The 22,500-nt window shown below is 45.1% G+C and overlaps 1 protein-coding gene across 4 annotated transcripts in view; it reads left to right on the top strand.

The window, feature by feature from the left end:
* The window catches only part of LOC135095140 (ankyrin-1-like), a 130,018-nt gene that overhangs the window by 84,716 nt on the left and 22,802 nt on the right, over positions 1-22,500 (top strand). For 3 of the 4 annotated variants that reach the window (XM_063995908.1, XM_063995907.1, XM_063995909.1), the window contains exons 3-4: positions 7,224-7,524; positions 8,253-8,659. The exons of the other annotated variant lie outside the window; for it this stretch is intronic. In XM_063995908.1, coding sequence (XP_063851978.1) covers positions 7,224-7,524; positions 8,253-8,659 — 708 coding nt within the window. The remainder of the gene's footprint in view (positions 1-7,223; positions 7,525-8,252; positions 8,660-22,500) is intronic. 4 annotated transcript variants of the gene reach the window in all.

Raw genomic sequence — 22,500 nt, 5'->3', positions numbered from 1 at the left:
GAAAGGGTCGCAGTGACTCATAAGTTGAATTCAACGGCATATAGTGTTGCTAGCATCTTGTTGTTAGGAGTATGAAAAAGGAAATATAAAAAAAAAATTGATATAACTCACCTTTTAAAGGAGACAAATCATTATGCAAGGTATAGAGCGGAGCACAGCTGGCGTCAGTGACGCCAACCGTGACGTCCGAGCCAGTGACGGCTCGGACCGTAAAAATAAGTATACCATAGCTATCCCTGAAACTAGTTTTCTTACGAGAATAATTATTGAAAAAAACGTTTTTTTTTTTTTCCCTAGACATTTAAATGAAACCCCTTAAATGTTATTGTATGTAAACTCTAATTATATTTATATACTGTACAAAAGCGTTTCCTAATTACCTGGCTATCAAAAGACAGTAAATTTCCTTTTACTGCTCGAAGGGTCAACTGATGCGTGTTAAATAAACAGTACACTACGCCCTGCATGGTACTTATCATTGCATAAATGATGATGTTACGAACCCATAACATTATTATTATTTTTATTTATTTATTTATTTATTTATTTATTATTATTATTATTATTATTAGCAGTAGTAGTAGTACTAGTTGTAGTAGTAGTAGTAGTAGTAGTAGTAGTAGTAGCAGTAGTAGTAGTAGTAGTAATAGTATCATCATCATCATCGTCATCATCATCATCAGTAGGCATGTACGAAAAACGATAATTACTCCCAGTGAGGTCTAAAGTACTGGATCACGGGGTGCCGTTAACCTATTATTAAACCTAGCTGTGACCTCACTGAACGTTTCCCTTTGTGTCTCACAACACAAGGGGCTACTCACAGTCTGCCTTCTAAACACAATTCTCTTACTTCACACATAACTACAAGCACCTAATTACACACACATCCTTCACTCAAAATTCAAAATTATCAAAGTGACTCCTACACCAGTCTCAAAGTCACCATTTGTGGAGGGGATCAGAATTGTCACCAGGGCGAAGTGCTCTTCTGATAGCGACATTAAGAGTCTTGACACCTCCCTCAACATTTTCTTCATTAACTTCTGCAACATTTGCGGGCTTAGATTTAATTATTAATCTGTAGAACACCACCTCTCCTCTACTAAACCTCATCTTGTTTTCCTCACTGAATTACAGTAGCCCCTTTTCTATTTCATCCACTTTTTCTATCATCATTTTCAGTTCGAAGCTGGATGTTGCATCTATTTACCCAATGGCTTAACTTGCTCTCGTACTCAAGCTGTTGAATCTTACTAGGTTTCTACTGACTGGCTATGACTACAGAGCCACTCTCAAACTAAATTTATCTGTGTAGAGCACATTCTCACATTCTTCCCTTTTGTAGAGATGTCCATTCTTGGAGACTTCAATGCTAACCACCAGATTTGGGTTTCCTCTCCCTTCATTGACAGTCCTGGTGAACTAACCTCTAAGTTTGCTGTTCTCCATGAACTAGAGCAATTGATGAAAAACCATACTCATATTCTCGAACGTCATGGAGATACACCCAACATTATTGACATTTTTCCAACCTCTTATCCTTTTGCTTATGCTGTTCTCCTATCTTCTCCAATGGGCTCCTCCAATCACGATCTCATATCTGTATCTTGTCCTATCGCTCCAATCCCTCCTCAAGATCCTCCTGAGCAGAGCTGCCTTTGGCGTTTTACCTATGCTAGTTAAAGGGGAACTGAGGAGGTATTTTGCTGATTTTCCTTGGAATGACTACTACTTCAGTGTCAGACCCGTTCTCTGTGTGCCGAGCGCATAACAAAGGTGATAATGTCTGGCATGGGGGCGTACATTCCTTACTCTTTTTCTCGACCTAAACCTTCCAAACCTTGCTTTAACCAAATCTGTTCGCGTGCTATGCAAAATAGAGAGGTGGCCCACAAAAGGTAATTGAGCCTTTCATCACCAGAATCTCATGCGCTTTATATTTCTTCCCGGAACAATGTCTGTCTTCCAACTAGCCAAAAACTCCTTCATTAATAGAAATTGTCAAAATCTTTGAAGATCAAACTCCCTTCGTGACTTCTGGCTCTTAGCCAAAAAACACCTCCAATAACTTTGCATCTTTTTTCCTTCTTTTATTTGAACTAGATGGCACCACTGCTATCACGTCTATCTCTAAAGCTGAACTCTGCTCAAACTTTACAAAAACCTCTACCTTGGAAGAATCAGGGCTTGTTCCTCCATCTCCCCCATCCTCAGACTACTCCATGCTAATTTTTGAATTCTTCGCAATGATGTTTTCCATGTCCTCACTGGCCTAAACCCTCGGAAAGTTTATGGATCTGATAGGATCCCTTCTGTTGCTCTCCGAAGCTGTGCATCCGTGCTTGCACCTTGCCTATTCAAACTCTTTCAACTCAGTCTGTCAACATCTACCTTTCCTTCTAGCTGAAAGTTTCCTTACATTCAGCCTCATCCTAAAAAAAGTGACCGTTCTAATCCCTCAAGCTACCGTCCTATTGCCTTAATCTTCTGCATGTTTTAAGTTTTTGAATCTATCCTCAACAGGAAGATTTTTTAAAAATCTATCACTTCACAACATTTTATCAGATTGGCAGTATGGGTTCCGTCAAGACAGCTCTACTGGTAGTTTTCTGGTTTTATTTATTTATTGATTGATTTTTTTACTGTGTCTTGGTCATCATCTTTTAGAGACTTTAGTGAAACTTTTGCTGTTGTCTTAGACATATGAAAAGCTTTTTATAGAGTCTGGCACAAAGCTTAGATTTCTAAACTACACGTCTACGGCTTCTATCCTCTCCGTAACATCATCTCAAGTTTGCTTTCTGACCGTTCTATTGCGGCTGTGGTAGACGGTCGCTCTTATACTTATAAATCTATAAACAGTGGTGTTTCTCCTCCTGTCACCCTCTCTCTTTCTATTATTCATCAATGATGCTCTAAACCAGACTTTTTGTCCTATACACTCCTATGCTGATGATTCCACTCTGCAGTTTTTCACGTCTTTTTGTAGACATCGACCCTTCAGGAAGTAAACAGTTCAGGCAGGGAAGCTTAGAACGCCTGATTTCTGATCTCTTCGAAATTTCTGATTAGTACAGAGGAAACTTAGTATTATTCAATGCCTCAAAAACTCAATTCCACCATTTATCAGCTCGATACATAAAAACAGATAAAAACCCTCTCTTCTTCAGTGACGCTCAACTGTCCCCCTCTTCTATTCTAAGCATCCTTGAACTGTCCTTTACTTATAATCTAAACTGAAAACTTCACATTTCATCTCTAGCTAAAACAGCTTCTATGAAATTAGGTGTTTTGAGACGTCTCTACTGTTAACTCTGTACAGGGGCTTTATCTGTCTATGTATGGAGTATACTTCACATGTCTAAGGGGGGGTCTTCCACTCATACCACTCTTCTAAAAGGAATTGAATCAAAAGTTTTACGTCTCATCAACTCCTCTCTAACTGACGGTCTTCGGCTTCTTTTTCACAACCACAATGTTGCATCTCTTGGTGTCTTCTAATGGTATTTTCACGCTAACTGCTCTTCTGATATTGTTAACTGCATGCCTTCCTTCTCACGGTCTCGCTGCAGAAGACATTTTTCTTTCTCAAACCCCTCTTCGGTCCACCTTTGTAATGCAAGAGTTAACCAGTATTCTCAGTCATTCATCCCTTTCTCTGGTAAACTCTGGAACTCTTTGCCTGTTTCTGTATTTCCATCTTTCTATGACTTGAATTCCCTCAAGAGGGAGGTTTCAAGAGACTTATCCTTCGATTTTTGACTACCTCTTTGGATCCTATTCGGAGGCATGCATATCAGTGGTTTTTTTTTTTAATTATTTGATTTTTATTTATTTATTTATTTTTTCTTATGTAGGAGGGACACTGGCCAAGTGCAACAAAAATCCAATTAAAAAAAAAAAGGCCACTGAGATCTCAGTCCCATAAAAGGGTCCAAAGCGGTAGTCAAAAATTAAAGGATATGAGTCTTGAAACATCCCTCTTGAAGGAATTCAAGTCATAAAAAGGTGGACATACAGAAGCTGGCAGGGAGTTCCAGAGTTTACCAGAGAAAGGGATGAATAATTGAGAATACTGGTTAGCTCTTGCATTAGAGAGGTGAAGAGGTGAGAGGTGAGTGAGAGAAAGAAGAAAGTCTTGTGCAGCGAGGCCGTGGGAAGGGAAGCATGCAGTTAGCAAGATCAGAAGAGCACTTAGCATGAAAATAGCAGTAGAAGCCATGTAGAGATGCAACATTGCGGCGATGAGAGAGAGGCTGAAGACAGTCAGTTAGAGAAGAGTTGATGAGACAAAAAGCTTTTGATTCCACCCTGTCTAGAAGAGCGGCATGAGTGGAACCCACGCCAGACATTTGAAGCATACTCCATACATGGACGAATAAGACCCATGTACAGAGTTAGCCGCTGGGGGGTGAAAAAAAAAAAATGGCAAAGACGTCTCAGAACACCTTACTTTATAGAATCTGTTTTAGCTAGAGATGAGCTGTAAAGTTTCTAGCTCAGATTATAAGTAAAGGACAGACCAAGGATGTTCAGTGCAGAAGAGGGGGACAGTTGAGTGTCACTGATGAAGAGGGGATAGTTGTCTGGAAGGTTGTGCCGAGTTGATATATAAGGGAATTGCGTTTTTGAGGCATTGAACAATACCAAGTTTTCTCTACCCAATCAGAAACTTTAGAGAGATCAGAAGTCAGGCGTTCTGTGGCTTCCTTGCGTGAAATATTTACTTCCTGAAGTGATGGACATCTATGAAAAGACGTGGAAAAGTGCAGGGTGGTATCATCAGCGTAGGAGTGGATAGGACAAGAAGTTTGGTTTAGAAGTTCATTGATGAATAATAAGAAGAGAATGGGTGACCGTACAGAACCCTGAGGAACACCACTGTTAATAGATTTTGGAGAAGAACAGTGACCGTCTACCACAGCAGCAATATAATGGTCAGAAAGGAAACTTGAGATGAAGTTATAGAGCGAAGGATAGAAGCCGTAAAAGGGTAGATTGGAAATTAATGCTTTGTGCCAGAAAGCTTTTTGATATGTCCAAGGCAACAGCAAAAGTTTCACCAAAATCTCTAAAAGAGGATGACCAAGACTTAGTAAGGAAAGCCAGAAGATCACCAGCAGAGCGGCATTGACGGAACCCATACTGGCGATCAGACAGAAGTTTGTGAAGTGATAAATGTCAAAGAATCTTCCTGTTGATAACAGATTTAAAAACATTAGATAGAAAACAAATTAAAGGAATAGGACGGTAGTTTGAGGGATTAGAACGATCATCCTTTTTAGGAACAGGCTGAATGTAGGCAAACTTGAAGCAAGAAGGAAAGGTAGATATTGGCAGACAGAGTTGAAAGAGTATGACTAGGCAAGGTGCAAGCACAGAGGCTCAGTTTCGGAGAACAATAAGAGGTCCATAAGGTCCATAAGGTCCATAAGCGTTCCGAGGGTTTAGGCCAGTGAAAGCATGGAAAACATTATGGTGAAGAATTTTAATAGGTAGCATGAAGTAGTCAGAGGGTGGAGGAGAGTGAGGAACAAGCCCTGAATCGTCCAATTAGAGCGTTTTTAGCAAAAGTTTCAGCGAAGGGTTAAGCTTTAGAGGTAGATGTGATAGCAGTAGTGCCATCTGAAATAAAAGAGGGAAAGAAGAAGCAAAGTTATTGGAGATATTTTTGGCTAGATGCCAAAAGTCACGAAGTGAGTTAGATCTTGAAAGATTTTTACACTTTCTATTAATGAAGGAGTTTTTGGCTAGTTGGAGAAAAGACTTGGCATGGTTCCGGGCAGAAATATAAAGTGCATGAGATTCTGGTGATAGAAGGCTTAAGTACCTTTTGTGGGCCACCAGTCTGTCATGTATAGCACGAGAACAAGCTTTGTTAAACCAAGGTTTGGAAGGTTTAGATCGGGAAAAAGAGTGACGTACGCCTCCATGCCAGACACTATCACTTCAGTTATGTGCTCAGCACACAAAGACGGGTGTCTGACACGGCAGCATTAGTTATTCTAAGGAAAATAAGCAAAATACCTCCCCAGGTCCCCCCAACTAGCAGAGGCAAAACGCCAGATCCATCTTCTCTTGGGGGATCCTGAGGAGGGATTGGAGAGATAGGACAAGATACAGATACGAGACCGTAATCGGAGGAGCCTAACGGAGAAGAGAGGCTGACAGCATAAGCAGAAGGATTAGTGATTAGGAAAAAGTCAAGAATGTTGGGCGTATCTTCAAGACGGTCAGGAATACGAGTAGGGTGTTGCACCAATTGCTCTAGGTTGTGGAGGATAGCAAAGTTTAAGGCTAGTTCACCAGGATGGTCAGTGAAGGGAGAGGAAAGCCAAAGCTGGTGGTGAACATTGAAGTTTCCAAGAATGGAGTTCTCTGCAAAAGGGAAACGAGTCAGAATATGCTCCATTTTGGAAGTTAAGTAGTCAAAGAATTTCTTATAGTCAGAGGAGTTAGGTGAGAGGTATACTGCACAAATAAATTTAGTTTGATAGTGACTCTGTAGTCGTAGCCAGATGGTGAAAAACTCGTAAAATTGAAGAGCGTAGGTACGAGAGCAGGATAAGTCGTTGCGCACATAAACGCAACATCCAGGTTTGGATTGAAAATGAGGATAAAGAAAGGAGGGAACAGAAAAGGGGCTACTGTCAGTTGCCTCAGACACCTGAATTTTAGTGAGGAAAAGAAGATGAGGCTTAAAAGAGGAGAGGTGGTGTTCTACAAAATGAAAATGAGATCTTAGACCGCGAATGTTGCACAAGTTTATGAAGAAAAAGTTGAGTGGTGTGTCAAAACACTTAGAATTATTTTCATACATATAATTTTCAGAAGAGCAGTCCGACCTGGGGACATTTGCGGTGCCCTCCCCAGATGGGGACTCCGAGTCTGGAGTAGGAGTAGGCATGATAATTTTGATTTTTTCATTGAAGGGTGTGTGTGTGTTATTAGGTGCTTGTAGTTTCGTGTGGAAGAAGAGAGTTGTTTTTATAGGGCAGGCTGTGACAGCCCCATTGTGTTGTGAGACACAAAGGTTCAGTGAGGTCACTGCTGGTTTTAATGATAAGTTTACAGCACCTCCTGATCCAGTGCCTTAGACCTCACTGGGAGTAATTATCGTATCTGGAGGTGCCTACTGCCTCCTCCTCCCTTTCCCTTGGCCGGTGTCCCTCCTACATAAAAACTAATAAAAACACACACACACACACACACACACACAGGAACTGGTCACTGCTGTGTGGAAAGGAGACGAAACAGGAATGAGGTCGGCCCTCGCCAGGGGTGCTCCCCCTGAGATCACCATCCCCACAACTGCTGGGACGTCTGTGAGTCTGGTGAATCTGGCTGCCAGGATGGGCCATGACCATTTGCTGCCTCGCTTACTGCAGGCAGGGCTGAGTATAGAAGGTGGAGGTACCGATGAATGGACACCGCTAATGGAAGCTGCCGTGAAGGGTCGCATCCAGACAGTGAAGGCATTACTGACCCTTGGCGCTAACCCTTTAGCGACGGATAGTGAAGGTGAGGATGTGTTGGTGGTTATTGTTGTTGTGGTGGTGGTGGTGATGGTGGTGGCGGCGGCAGTGGTAGTGGTGTTGGTGGTTGTGACAATGTTGATGGTGGTGGTTGTGGTGGTGGGTGGAGATTGTGGTAGTGGTGGTGGTGGTGGTGGTGGTGGTTGTCATAACTGTAGATGCAGATTTTTTTTTTAACTCTCTCTCTCTCTCTCTCTCTCTCTCTCTCTCTCTCTCTCTCTCTCTCTCTCTCTCTCTTACTTCTCTATCTTTCTTTATTTTCCTTTCAAATCCATCACGTACCTCACTCTCCATTTCACTCTCACATCTCCATCTCTCTCCAGATCCGCAGATATGCCACGGTATGCTAATTTAATTATTATACCGTTTGATAAGTACTCTCAAGAGGAAGATGAGGTGTAGGATTAGAAGGAGGAGGAGGAAGAGGAGAAGGAGAAATGGGAGGAAGAAAAGAAAAGGATGGAAAGGAGAAGGAGGAGGAGGAAGTGTAGGAGAGGAAAAGGAGATGAAGACGATTTAGTCAAAATGTTTAAATATGATACCAAGGCATAACATGGAGGAACGTATGAACGAACGGACGAACGAATATATAGTTGATAATAATAATAAAAAAATAATGATTGTAACAATAATAATGATATAATAATAATAATAATAATAATAATAATAATAATAATAATATGACATTATCTTCTCACACACACACACACACAGAAAAGACAGCCCTCCATCATGCTGCAGCGAGGGGCCACCAGCAGTGTGTGGCGGTCCTTATGGCTGTCACCCCTCCCACTCCCGCACACCTCGAGGCATACACCCCGGTGCACGCCGCCAGTCACCGTGGCCACGTGGATGTACTGGAGCAGCTGGCGGCTGCTGGCTGGTCCCTCACTGCCAGAGACAGTCATGGCTTGACACCTCTGCACTGTGCTGCTGCGGGGGTATATGTAGAAGTTGTGCAGTGGCTGGTGCAGCGAGGTGGTGACCCGCGTATGCAATCCAAGGGTGGAAGGACCCCGATGGACATGGCCGTGCAGTTTGGCCGCCACGAGGTGGAGACCTGGCTAGCCAAGAATGGTGGAAGTGTTGTAAGGAGTGAGGATCGGCGTGTGGAGGAAGTGGTAAGACTGTTGTCATGTGTGCTGTGTGTTGGCCGGGCTTCCTGCTGTGGGGAGGGAACGAGGGGATGGGAAGAAAGGGTGGGGTGGGAAGGGAGGGGTTGGGAGGGATGATCAAAGTGTAGGATGGGAGGATGAAGGAGGGAGGGAGATTGGATGGGAGGGAGTGAGTAGGGAAGTGGAGCAAGGATCGGAGGAGAGGGTAAGAATGAGGGTGAGATGATGGGAAGGAAGAGGGGAGGAGGGGAGGGGAGGGAGTGAAAAGAGGAGGAGGAGAGGAGCAGAGGGACAGAGAAGGTGAGGAGGAAGAGAGGGGAGGAGAGAGAGAGGAGGAGAGGAGGAGGGGATGGGAGGCAGAGAGGAGCTTTGATGTATGGTTATTACTATTCATAATTTTATTATTGTTTTCATTATTATTATGATTATAATGAGGAATGTCATTATTATTGTTATTGTTTTTATTATTATTGTTATTATTATTATTATTATTATTATTATTATTATTATTATTATTATCATTATTATTATTATTATTATCATTATTATTACTGTTAACATCACTGTCTAATAACAAAAATAATAGCAGTAATAATAATAATTAATAATAATAATAATAATAATAATAATAATAATAATAATAATAATAATAATAATAACAATAATAACAACAAAAATAAACAAAGAATAAGTAAATATGATGAAAGATAAGTATGATAAAAATAATTATGATAATAATAATAATAATAATAATAATAATAATAATAATAATAATAATAATAATAATAACCCAGCTGTGACCTCACTGAACGTTTCCCTTTGTGCCTCACAACACAAGGGGGCAGTCACAGCCTGCCCTCTAAAGCCTTCACACAAAACTACAAGCACCTAATTACACACACACACACACGCCCCTAACTCAAAATTCTGAATTATTATTATGGCGACTGCTACACCAGCCTCGGAGTTCCCACCTGGAGCAGGGACCACAAATGTCCCCAGCTCTGGCTCCTCTTCTGATATCGACCTTAAGCTTAGAGTCTAGACACCCCCTTAATTTTTTCTTCATTAACTTCTGCAACATTTGCGGTCTTAGATCTAATTTTCCATCTGTAGTGCATCATCACCTCTACTCTTCTAAACCTCATCTTCTTTTTCTCACTGAATAATTAGTGGGAGTTCTGCTGTTACGTGGTGGCGCGTCTTTTGTTACTTTGTCAGCTTTTTTATTTCCTTTGATACCTGCCTGCCTGGGATCCAGTTTAGCTGTACTGTTTTTTTTTCTGATTTGTGAATGGTTTGGGCGGTTATACGTATGGAGTTGATTAGTCCTACGTTGTTTGACTATATTTTTCATTGATTATATGCTGCCAAGAGAGTCAGTGTGGATGATAACAGGCATGTTACTAGGAGCTGCATGTTCAAAAGCTTACACTATGGCATATATAGCTCTGTCTGGAAGATAGACGATTTATCTGGGAGACGGAAGAGTGCGGTCGTGTCTTTGTGGACGAAGGCAATAGCGGCGGTGTTGGTGTTCGTGTCCGCAGAGGCGTCTGTAGTAAAATAAGCTTCGGTATCTGGCGTGGAGACAGCATAGAGGGTATCAGTTACAGGCTGTCGCAGTTCTTCTGGTTTTAGGCTTCCTTTGGCTTGTTTTGTAGATGTTGTGAATTTTAGTGTTGATACTTGCCAGGGTGGTGAGGCTTCTAAGTTTTCATGTGGTGGGCCTGGTTTGAAATTTCGGAGGAAGTGTTGGCCCCTTATTCCTTGCATTGATGCGGCAGTCTTGCTGGCCTAAGATTTCTTGGAGAACAGCTCTAGGTCTTGAGAGAGCGATTGTTTTATTTTGCTAGCAGTGTGATGTCAGGGTGTCTCTGCAACAGTTTTATTATTTGTGTGGAGTTTGTGGGATGCAGTCTGCTTTGTAACGGAGGTTAGTCTCAAGTCTCAAGTCACGTCCAAATGGGCGCACCGGTGATGATGCGACGTGCCTAGTTCTGAACTTTTTCTACCTTTTTTTAAGACTCAGCAAGGCTGTGCCTTGCTGAGACAGGGCGTGGCATACTGAATGATGGAGAAAATGGTTTGCATGTAGAACATCCTGAGGACAATTTTTTTTTTTTTTTTTTTTTATGTAGAAGGGACACCGGCATAGAGCAACAAAAATCCAATAAGAAAAAAAGGCCCTGAGATGCCGGTCGAATAAGGTACGAAGCTGTAGTAAAAATACCGTAGGATAAAAGTGTCCCTCTTGAAGGAATTCAAGTCATACAAACGTGGAAATACAGAAGCAGGCAGGGAGTTCCATAGTTTATCAGACAGACAGAGAAGGTACCGTGTAGAATTGGAGGGCAGTTGAGCTCTGCCTCAATCAGAAATTTTAGAGGGATCAAAGGTCAAGTGTTCTGTGGCTTCCCTGCGCGAACTGTTTAATTTTTGAAGAGTTGGACATCCATGAAAAGACGTGGAAAAGTGCAGGATGTATCATCAGCGTGGCAGTAGATAGGAGAAAAGTTAGGTTTAGAACATCATTGATAAATAATAGGAAGAGAGTGGGTGACAGGACAAAATCCACTGCTGATAAATTTAAAAGAACAGTGGCCGTCTACTATAGCATCAATAGAACGGTCAGAAAGTAAATGAGATGGAGTCACAGAGGCAAGGACAGAAGCCGTAGGAGGGAAGTTTGGAAATCAAAGCTTTGTGCCAGACTCTATAAAAGAATTTTGATATGTCTAAGGCAACACCAAAAGTTTCAACAAAAAAACTCTTAAAGATGATGACCAAGACTCAGTTAGGAAGGCCAGAACATCACCAGTCTTGATGGAACCGATACAGTCGATCAGATAGAAGGTTGTAAAATGATTGATGTTTAAGAATCTTCCTGTGAGCATAGATTCAAAAAAGCAAAAGGACGGTAGTTTAAGGGACTAGAACGGTCACCCTTTTTAGGAACAGGCTGAATGTATGCAAACTTCCAGCAAGAAGAAAAGGTAGGTGTTGAGAGACAGAGCTAAAAAGAGTTTGACTAGGCAAGGTGCAAGCACGGAGACGTAGTTTCGGAGGACAATAGGATGAAGCGCATCAGGTCCATAAGCCTTCCGAGGGTTTAGCCCAGCGAAGGCACATGGCGAAGAATTTTATAAGGTAGCATAAAGTAGTCAGAGGGTGGAGGAGAGGGAGGAACAAGCCCGGAAACGTCCAAAGTAAAGTTTTTAGTAAAGGTTTGGGCGAAGAGCTCAGCTTTAAAGATAAATGTGATAGCAGTGGTGCCATCCAGTTGAAATAAAAGAGGAAAAGAAAAAGAAACAAAGTTATTGGAGATCTTTCTGGCTAGATACCAAAAGTCACGAAGGGATTTAGATCTTGAAAGATTTTGACACTTTATATCAATTAAGGAGTTTTGGCTAGTTGGAGAAATGACTTGGCATGGTTCTGGGCATACATATAAAGTGCATGAGATTCTGGTGATGAAAAGCTCAAGTACCTTTTGTGGGCCACCTCTATATCATCCACAGCACGAGAACAGGCTGTGTTAAACCGAGGTTTGGAAAGTTTAGGTCGAGAAAAAGATTGAAGAATGTACGTCTCCATGCCAGATACTTTCACGCTCGACACAGAGAATGGGTCTCTGACAGGGAAGCAGTAGTCAATCGAAGGAAAATTAGCAAAATTCCTACTTAGGTCCCCCAGCTAGCAGAGGCAAAACGCCATAAGCACCTCCGCTTACAGAGATCCTGAGGAGGAATTGGAGCGATAGGACAAGATACAGATATGAGATTGTGATCAGAGGAGCCCAATGAAGAAGAGAGGATAACAACAACAGCAGAAGGATTAGGGGTTAGAAAAAGGTCAAGAATCTTGGGCGTATCTCCAAGACGGTCAAGAATACGAGTAGGCTGTTGCACCATTTGCTCTAGGTCGTGGAGGATAGCAAAGCTGAAGTCTAGTTCACCAGGATGGTCTGTGAAGGGAGAGAAAAGCCAAAGCTGGTGGTGAACATTGAAGTCTCCAAGAATGGAGATCTCTGCAAAAGTCAAAATGTGCTCCACTTTGAAAGTTAAGCAGTCAAAAAATTCCTTATAGTCAGGAAAGTTAGGTGATAAATATACAGCACAGATAAATTTTGATTGAGAGCGACTCTGTAGTCGTAGCCAAATGGTGGAAAACTCAGAAGACTGAAAAGCGTGAGCACGAAAGCAATTTAGTCATTGCGCACATAATGCAACATCCAACTTTGGATTGAAAATGAGGATAGAGAAAGTAGGAGGGAACAGAAAAGGGGCTACTTTCAGTTGCCTTAGACACCTGTGTCTCAGTGAGAAAAAAAAAAAAAAGATTTAGCAGAGGAGAGGTGGTGTTCTACACATTGAAAATTAGATCTAAAACCGGGAATGATGCAGAAGTTAATGAAGAAAAAGTTGAGTGGGGTGTCAAGACACTTGGGATCGATACAGAAAAGAGCAGTCCGACCTGAGGACATTTGTGGACCCTTATCCAGATGGGGACTCCGAGGTTGGTGTAGGAGTCGCCATGATAATTTTAAATTTTGAGTTAAGGGTGTGTGTGTGTAATTAGGTGATTGTAGTTTTGTGTGAAGGAAGAGAGTAGTCTTTAGAGTGGAGGCTGTGACTGTCCCCTTGTGTTGTGTGAGACAAAGGGAAACGTTCAGTGAGGTCACATCTGGGATTAATGATAAGTTAACAGCACCCTCTGCTCCGATGCTTTAGATCTCACTGTGAGTAATTATCGTTTCGGATGATGGCTTTCTGCCCCATGCGTGTGGACTGTTATGGCTTTTATGACTTTGAGCCTGAGGAATGTTATTTTATTTTATTTTATTTATTTATTTATTTATTTATTTATTTATTTATTTATTTATTTATTTATTATTATTATTATTATTATTATTATTATTATTATTATTATTATTATTATTATTATTATTATTATTATTATTATTATTATTTTATTTATTTTTATTAATTAATTTTTTTTTTTTTCATTGCTGCTAAGTATTTGTTAAACTGTTTTTATCGAGCCATATCCCAAGGTAAGGTTGGTTGTTTGTTCATTCCGTGTTGCAGTCAGGTAGTGCAGGGGGTCGCTTGGTGTCTTTTGGTTGAAGGTTTTGTCTGAATTTATTTTGAGTCCTAGTTCGTTCCATTTTCTTGCAAAAAGGGTGATGGCTTCCTGAGACTTCGAGACTTGTCTCGGTCCTATTGTAATGACTGCCATGTCGTCAGCGTAGCACCACAAGACTTTCATCCTGTTCCCTAAGGGAAGTGCCATGAGATTCTCAATAAGAGTATTAAATAGAAATGGGGTCAATATGCTTCCCTGTGAGTGCCGAGTTCAAAGGATTCTGATGAGGAAATAGTTCCTTGAAAGGTTACATTGGCTTGTCTGTTGGTATTACGTGCTGTATCCATGTTAGTAATTTGCCTCGAATGCCTCGATTTGCCAGTGATTAGAGAATGGCTGGAAAATTTGTTTGACTTGATCAAACTCTTTCTCCAGATCTAAAAACATAACGGTGGCTTTACGGTCGGAAATATTGGACAGCATTTCTGTAAGACAATCTTTTGTCTTACGTAGAGATGTTTATGTCTTACGTAGAGATGTTTATCTCTTCAGCAGCACGCACACTTTCGTGTCGAGGGTAGGTACAGGAGAGACTGCAATCGTCAGCATAAGCTGAGACCGCCGGCAGCTGTCGGAGAAGATCGTCCACGTAGATTTTCCACAGGACTGGCCCCAGCACTGAACCCTGTGGCACTGACGCTCTCACCGGGAGGGACTCGGACGCTTGCCCATTGACAACGACCTGGAGGGTCCTTCCTTGGAGGTAGTCGCCAAGGAGCTGAAGGAGGTCACCCTGGATCCCCTTTGCCCTCAGCTTTTCCAGAAGGCCCTCATGCCAGACCCTGTCGAAGGCGCCCGCTATATCCAGGGCCACCACAACAGAGTCGAGGCCGCCGTCAAGGGCGTCCTGCCAGCGCCCAGTGAGGAGCATGAGGAGATCGGAGGTGGACCGCCCAGGTCTGAAACCAAACTGTTGGTCCGAGAGGAGGTAATTGTCCTGGAGGTGGCGACACACCACATCTGCCACCACCCTCTCGAACACTTTCCCCACCACAGAGAGCAGGGAGATGGGTTGATAATTTTTTGGGTCAGACCTGGAGCTCCTCTTGTGTACGGGAACTACCCGGGCCTCTTTCCACACTAAGGGCCAGGTATTTTCCCGTAAGCAGGCAGAGAAGACTGTGGTGAGGGGTACAGCCAGCTCGCAGGCACATTGTTTCAAAACGTGCGGGCTGATGTTGTCGGGACCGGTAGCTTTTTGTACATCGAGCCCCTACAGCAGACGCTCGACAAGCCCCTGCGTCACCTCCACCTTGGTTACAGTCTCTCTGCACTGCTGCTCCAGAAGAGGCGGTGACCTTTCAGGGTCATCCACCTCCATCTTCCCGGCGAAAAGGGTGGCCAGCAGCTGGGCTTTGTCCTTGCTGCTGGTGGCCACCGTTCCGTCGGGCCTTGTGAGAGGAGGGACAGTGTCTTGACGGTTGAGGCCCTGTCTGCCCTTAACAAGGGACCACCAAGTTTTGTTGCCCACTCCAGGGCCTCCTAGCTGGCGCCGCAGGTCCTCCTCCCACCTCCATACGGCCCACCGGCAGGTCGTCACCATCCTCTTACAGGCCGCACTATGTAGGTCTGTGTTGCGCCGAGTAGGACTCTGCTTGTAGCGGAGCCACGCAGAATACTTCGCCTCGGCGGCAACGCGGCAGCGGTAGCCAAACCAAGGCTGGTCCGTTGGTCTGGCGACGAACTCACGGTGGGGCACGTGTTGCTCCTGGAGCGCCAAGAGGTGGGAAGTGAAGGCTCACGCCTGTACCTCCGCTCCACCCTGCAGGATGGAAGGCCAGCCAGTCCTGCGCAGGTCTCGGCGAAGGGAGCCCCAGTCTGCCCTATCCCATACCCAGACTGTGCGAGTGGTGGCCTCGTCACGAGCCACACCCATGTCCACCTGGGTCAGGACAACATGGTGGTCAGAGCTGCCCACGAGACCCAGCTGGTGGCAGCTGAGTGTTTCCTCCTCCAGGTCGGATATGACGGGGTCCAGGGTCCCGCCCCGCTCATGAGTGGGGAAGGTCACATGGTCCTTCAGGCCCTGCACCGTCAGGAAGTTTTCGTAGGCGTCGTGCTCCAGGTGGTGGTTGAGGTCGCCCACAAGCAAAAAGTGTTGGCAGCGGTGAGTCACAAGGAGGACATCTAGGGCCTCCTTGAGGTACAGGAGCGAGTCAGGCCCTTGTCGGGGAGGGCCGTACATGGCGCTCAGCAGGAGGGCAGAGTGGCTAGCCAGCACAACCCGGAAGAACATCACCTCCAGCTGAGGCGGCGTGTCCACGTCGAGTTGTTGTGCCTGCACACACTCTCTCTCTCTCTCTCTCTCTCTCTCTCTCTCTCTCTCTCTCTCTCTCTCTCTCTCTCTCTCTCTCTCTCTCTCTCTCTTTTTATTTATACCAAATACATCATAATTTACAGAAGGTGTCACCACTACATTACATAGAATATTGTGACAACTTAGAGACTAAAGGTTACATAGTTAATGTTACCTATCTAAAAGCCTCACTCTGTTTTTATCACTGCTGTCTGTATTGTATCAGCCACTCGTTCACTTTACATTTAAAATTTTGCGTTGTCAAGTTCGCAATATTTTCAATGTTGTGCTCACTGGCTATGAGTTTATTCCACCAGCTCACATAAGTGTAAATAAACTGTCTTTGGTGGTGCCATGTCCTGCACCGGGTTTGCAGCAGTTCCTCCGGGGCTGAGGTGACGGCTCTGATAGCGACCTGGGCCAGTCGGGGAGGCTGCCGGAGTGACTGTAGGTGCGGCACACACTGTAGCTGCGCCTTGAACATTACAGTGAGTCCCGCCACGTCACGCCGATGTTGGAGACTCTGTAATGCTGGTTGGTGTCCTGCCTCTCTGATGAGCCTTGCCGCCCTCTCCTGTACCTTGTCCAGTAGAGACAGGTGCTTGTTGGCCGCACCTCCCCATGCCAGGCACGCGTATTCCAGGGACGAGCGAACCTGGGCTTTGAAGAGGACTTCCATTCTCCTACTGTCCAGGAGAGGTGACATTCTCCTCAGGGATGCCAGCTTCCCTGAGGCCTCCCTGGCGAGCCGCTCTATGTGGGATCTGAAGGACAGCTTTCTGTCGTATGTGACCCCCAGCACCTCCACCTGGTCCTGTGGGATCAGCGTGTCGCCTTGGAAGACGAGGCGTGGGGCCGTCCCGAGTCTGGAGATGGTGAGCAGCTGCGTTTTGTGTGCTGCAAATTTTACTTTCCACTTTTCGCCCCACGCTGCTATGCGGCTTAGAGTGGCGTTCAGCGTGCTGACAGTGGCGTCTTCCTCCTCAGGACTGTAGCAGAGAGACAGGGTGAGGTCATCCGCGTATGCTCTCGTGCTCGGGATAAGGTGCAGCACGTCATTTATATAAACATTCCAGAGCAGAGGGCCGAGGCAGCTACCCTGTGGGACCCCCGCTCTGATGGGATGAAGCCTGGAATCACGCCCATTGACGGTCACTTTGAAGTGTCTGTCCCTCAGGTAACTCTCTAGGAGTTTGAGGCCCGTCCACGCCGGCAGCGTAGAGCTTGGTGACGAGCGCCGGATGCCAAACTTTGTCAAAAGCTCCTTCTATATCGAGAGCGACGACAAGGGCGGCCTTGCCCCTGTCCAGGGTAGCGCTCCACTCACTCGTGAGTTGCAGGTGCAGGTCTCTCGCCGACCTCCCCTTCCTGAAGCTGTATTGTCTGTTGCTCAGCAGGTGGTGCCTATCAAGGTGCTGCGTGAGTCTCGAGGCCACTATCGTTTCCAACACTTTACTGAGCACCGGCAACAAGGACACAGGACGGTAATTTTTTGCTTCGGTTTTTGAGCTTTTCTTGTGAATTGGCACCACACTGCTCACTTTCCACAAGTTGGGCCAGGTGCTGCTCCTCAAGCTATTATTGAAGATGGCGGCGAGAGGGCGCGCCAACTCCTCAGCTCACTGTCGAAGCAGGCGGGGGCTGATGTTGTCAGGCCCCACCGCTTTTTTGTCGTCCAGGTCTCGGACCAGCACTTTCACTTCTTTTTCACTGGTTTCTATGCTCATTATTTTTTCACTCACTATCTGTGGTAGCATTTGTGGCGTTTTTTCTGGTTCGGAAATGCACATTTTTGCGGCGAAGTGGGCGGCCAGGAGATTCGCCTTGTCTGTGGCGGTTTGAACTACACTACCGTCTGGCCGGATGAGAGCAGGCACCGAACATCCCCGCGTGTCACCCTGTTGATCCTTAATGAGATTCCACCAACGTTTGCTGCCGACCTGACCACCCCTCAGTTTGCTCCTGAGGTTCGCCTTCCACTCATCCATGGCCCACTCCTGGGTGGCTGTCATGCGCGCTGTAGCCGCTCTGTGCTTTTGCCTGGTTCTGGCACTGGGGTGCCTCTTCAAAGCACGCCAGGCACGATACTTGGCATCAGCGGCAGCGCGGCACTCTGGGCCAAACCAGGGCTGGTCCGATGCCTTGGTGGTGTGGTTGGAGTGAGGCACTCATCTGAGCTGGAGCAGCTCGCTGAGTCGCTGGACCTGCTGGTCAACTTCACCACTCAGCACTTCCCCCCAGTCAGTGTTCCTCAGAGCAGCCCGGAGAGCGTCCCAGTTGGCCGCCTCCCACCGCCAGAGATTGCGAGCTGTTGTCTCCTCACTTGGTCTTCTGAACTGGATCTTGGTGAAGACTGCTATGTGGTCCGAGGTGGTCTCTCTCTCTCTCTCTCTCTCTCTCTCTCTCTCTCTCTCTCTCTCTCTCTCTCTCTCTCTCTCTCTCTCTCTCTCTCTCTCTCTCTGGCGGTCTGGTGTATATGTTATAAATTTAAAGTTTTGTTCCCCGAAGTTGAACGGAGGCCCCTAGCCACTCCTTCCCCAAACAGAATCGGGTTATTTATTTCCCTGCTTGGTATAGAATTCTTGATCAGTATCGTGAAACCTCTGATATGTTCTTCTGATGTTAGGCCGTGTAGCCTCAGAAGGAGAGGTTTGATCTTTCAGTGAGCAATGTTTCTTGATGATGTCCCGTGCAACAGCCATCAGTCGGTGATGTTTTGGCCTAATTCCATACATGTTCCATTGTAGGATGCTGAGACTCTCTGGTTCAGGCTCGGTGTTTTGATTATATCGAAGGCTTGCTTCTCCTTCTCGATCAATGCCGTTGCTGGCATGGTGCCGGTAGGTAGAGAGATGCAGGTGTCTTGGTATACGTTGGGTGGGGTTGTTTTGTGGTTCTCAGCCTTTGGTGTTTAGACTAGCTCTCAACCACTTCTTCGGACATCTTGGTGATTTTTCTTTTTTTTTATTTATTTCCCCTGCATTATCACTATTGCTAAGGTGAATGTCTTGAACATGTCCTTGAGGGCTGTTTTCCATAGTGATGTGTGCTCTTCCTTGGTGTGAGACTGAGATGCTTGGTGTTGTTTCTTGGTAGATGCATTTGCTTTGATTGCAAGTTTCTGTCTGAGGCGACCTTGTCTAATGACGGGAATCCTGGGGTATGTGAGATTATCTGGTTTAATGGGAGGTGCTGGCTTGATTCCCCATATCGATATAGCTGCTAGGGCATGTCCTTCCTTCTCGAGTGATGGTCTGTGGTACATCATCCACTTTCCCTGGGTCGTTTTCTGCACATCTATGAGCTCACTCTTTGCCAGGCACGCCCTGTTCCAGGCGTGGTGAGGTTCTAGGCAGTCGGAGCATTTGGAAGTGGTGGTCAAGCCCTGCTTGTGCTTCGTGTTCCGTCTCATTGTTGCTCGAGCAACAGGGGGAGGTTGCAACTGCTTTTGTGGTGCCTGAAACGTTGGTATCTGAAGCACCTTAGAGGTTCCTGGCTGTTGGGGCGGGAGTGAAAGATACCCCAGCTCCCTAGGTTCAAAGATCATGGTAGAGGGCCTCGTACGGTTATATCTATTTCCTTTGTGGGTTCTTTGGTATTCGCCATCTTGTACCTCACTACCTAAAGTACCAGTGGGTGCCTCATGATCAAAGAGAAAGGCATCAGTAGCATATATTTCATTAATATTCCCTTGTTTGTTCCATGGGTCGCTTTCAGCGATATGATTTGATCGTAGATTTCCTTGGTCAGTGGAATCAAGAGGACCTGGTCAGTGTGTAAAAACTTCATACGAAGTTTCTGGTCGGTATTAAGGTGTGCTTCTAATTTCTCTGCTACGTCTAAGGGTGATGCAAATCCTTCTGTAGCAGGGATCAGGATTTTTGGTGGCGTCTCGCTCTGGGAGTCTGTTTCCTTTTCTGATGTTAGAAAGGATAATTCTTCAGATAGTGGCTGGGATTTCATTTTTTTTTTCTCTCTCTTTTTGTACCGTCCATCTTCCGGCGATGTTTTCCTTAGGTTCTCAGTCGGCAATGATGTCAAAAAAATGGTAGTTATACTGGTGCTTAGTCTTTTGCTTCTGTCTAGGCTTATGGATCCCTGCTGTTTTGGTACAATGGATTCAGTGCTTTGCTGTCTCTTCCTCGTACTCTCTTGTTTTGATCGAGTTCCCGTGCTTGCGTGAGACCGCTGGCTTCAGGCTTCAGGTTCTCTCTTTACCAGTATGAAAGGAAGATAATCTGTGGGATACAGGAGCTAACAAAGTGGGGTTGGCAAAGTAGTGTTGGGTCCTCTTTCTGCGAGAGACCGCAGTCTTCCAGAACCCTGGTAGGTGATGCTTTCTCCACACCAGGTCGTAGGGGAAGACTGAAGTCCCTCTACAGTTTTGCTGTCTATAACTGAACCCCAGGGGATCAGAGGCATGTGTGGACATCCGCGGAGGTGGCCCAAGGGGCACGGCCTCGTGAAGTAGGTGAAGCTCTTGACGAGCTCGAAGTCTGGGTCTTCTTCCTCGGCGAGAGCTGGACACAGAGCATAGTCAGGCCGGACAGAGATGCACGCAGACTAGGTCCTCTCGCAGTGTACGCTGCCAGACTAGTGGCTCCGGTTTGCTTCCACACGGCTATAAGTGGTCCATCTCTTGTGCTGTTTCTTTGTGTCACTGCCATGGACGCGCACACGTCTCAAGGTCGGGCACCGCCTGTGTTGATGGTATAAAAAGTGAGTGAAAGAATTCGGAAAGCAACATTTATATTTATTTATTAAAGGGATTAAAGGGAATATTTGTTAAAGTGTGGAAAGGGGAGGGAATACTCTGTAGTGCGGAAGAACCGACAGTTTAATAATATAAAAATTAGCAGTGTGGTTAAACCCTCACTCTTTCTCCCTTCTACTGCATTTTATCCCATTGCTTAACCCAGCCTTTCTCTCACTCTATTTTCTTTTTCTCTCTCTACTTCACTCCTACTATACTATACTAATAATAATGCCACCAGGACAATCTGCTTCAACCTCTCGCGTTGAGAACATCTCTGTGACCCTCGCTGAGGGGAGATTCTCACCATGCCACAGGCCCCTACACCCCAACGGCGCCTTGGCCTCTCCTCACCCACGGATGAGGGAGGTTCGTGACAGGTGGCGGGGAAGAAGAGCCCAACGGAGAAGAGAGGCTAACAGCGTGAGCACAGGGATTAGAGGTTAGGAAAAGGTCAAGAATATTAGACATATCTCAAAGACGTTCAGGAATGCGAGTAGGGTGTTGCACGAGTTCCTCTAGGTCGTGGATGATAACAAAGTTAAAGGTTGGTTCACCAGGATGGTCAGTGAAAGGAGAGGAAAGCCAAAGCTAGTGGTGAACATTGAAGTCTCCAAGGATTGAGATCGCCACAAAAAGGAAGAGAATCAGAATGTGCTCCACTTTGGAAGTCAAAGAATTTCTTATAGTAAGGGGTTAGTTAATTTAGTTCAAGAATTACTCTATAGTCGTAGCCATATGGTGGAAAACTCAAAAGATTCAAGAGCATGAGCACGAGAGCAGGTTACGTCGGTGCGCACATAGACGTAACATCCAGCTTTGTATTGGAAATGAGAATAGAGAAAATAGGAGGGAACATAAAAGGAGTTATTGTCAGTTGCCTCAGACACCTGAGTTTCAGTGAAGAAAAGATGAGGTTTACTAGAGGAGAGGTGGTGTTCTAAAGATTGAAAATTTGATCTAAGACCGCGAATGTTGCAGAAGTTAATGAAGAAAAAGTTGACGGGGGTGTCAAGACCCTCAAGAGGGAGGTGTCAAGAGCAATCCGACTTGGGGACCTTTGTGGTCCCCTCTCCAGATAGGGTTTCCGGGGCTGGTGTAGGAGTCGCCATGATAATTGAGGTGAAGGGTGTGTAATTTAGGTGCTTGTAGTTTTGTGTTAGGAAAGAGAGTTGTCTTTAGAGGACAGGTTGTTTCCCTTGTGATGTGAGACACAAAGGGAAACGTTCAGTGAATCCCAACTGGGTTTAATGATAAGTTCACTACATCTCCTGATCAAGTGCTCTAGATTTCACTGGGAGTAATGTTCTTTTCGGCCTCCTCTTAATGTATGGAGTATGCTTCACATGTAAAGGGGGTTCCATTCATACCGGTCTTTTAGACAGGGTGGAATCAAAAACTTTTAGTCATATCAACTCCTCTCCTCTAACTGACTCTCTCTCATCGCCACAATGATGCATTTCTTGCTATCTTCTACCGCTATTTTAATGCCAACTGCTCTTCTGATCTTGCTAACTGCATGCCTCCCTTCATCCCGCAGACTCGCTGCACAAGACTTTCTTCTTTCTCTCACCCCTATTCTGTCCACCTCGCTAATACAAAAGTTAATCAGTATGACTTCCTATGACTTGAAGTCTTTCAAGAGGGAGG

This window comes from Scylla paramamosain, chromosome 47, assembly GCF_035594125.1.
Source record: "Scylla paramamosain isolate STU-SP2022 chromosome 47, ASM3559412v1, whole genome shotgun sequence".
Classification (NCBI taxonomy): Eukaryota; Metazoa; Arthropoda; class Malacostraca; order Decapoda; family Portunidae; genus Scylla; species Scylla paramamosain.
The sequence above is the reverse complement of the archived record's forward strand: the minus strand, read 5'-3'. Positions and strand labels throughout refer to the sequence as shown.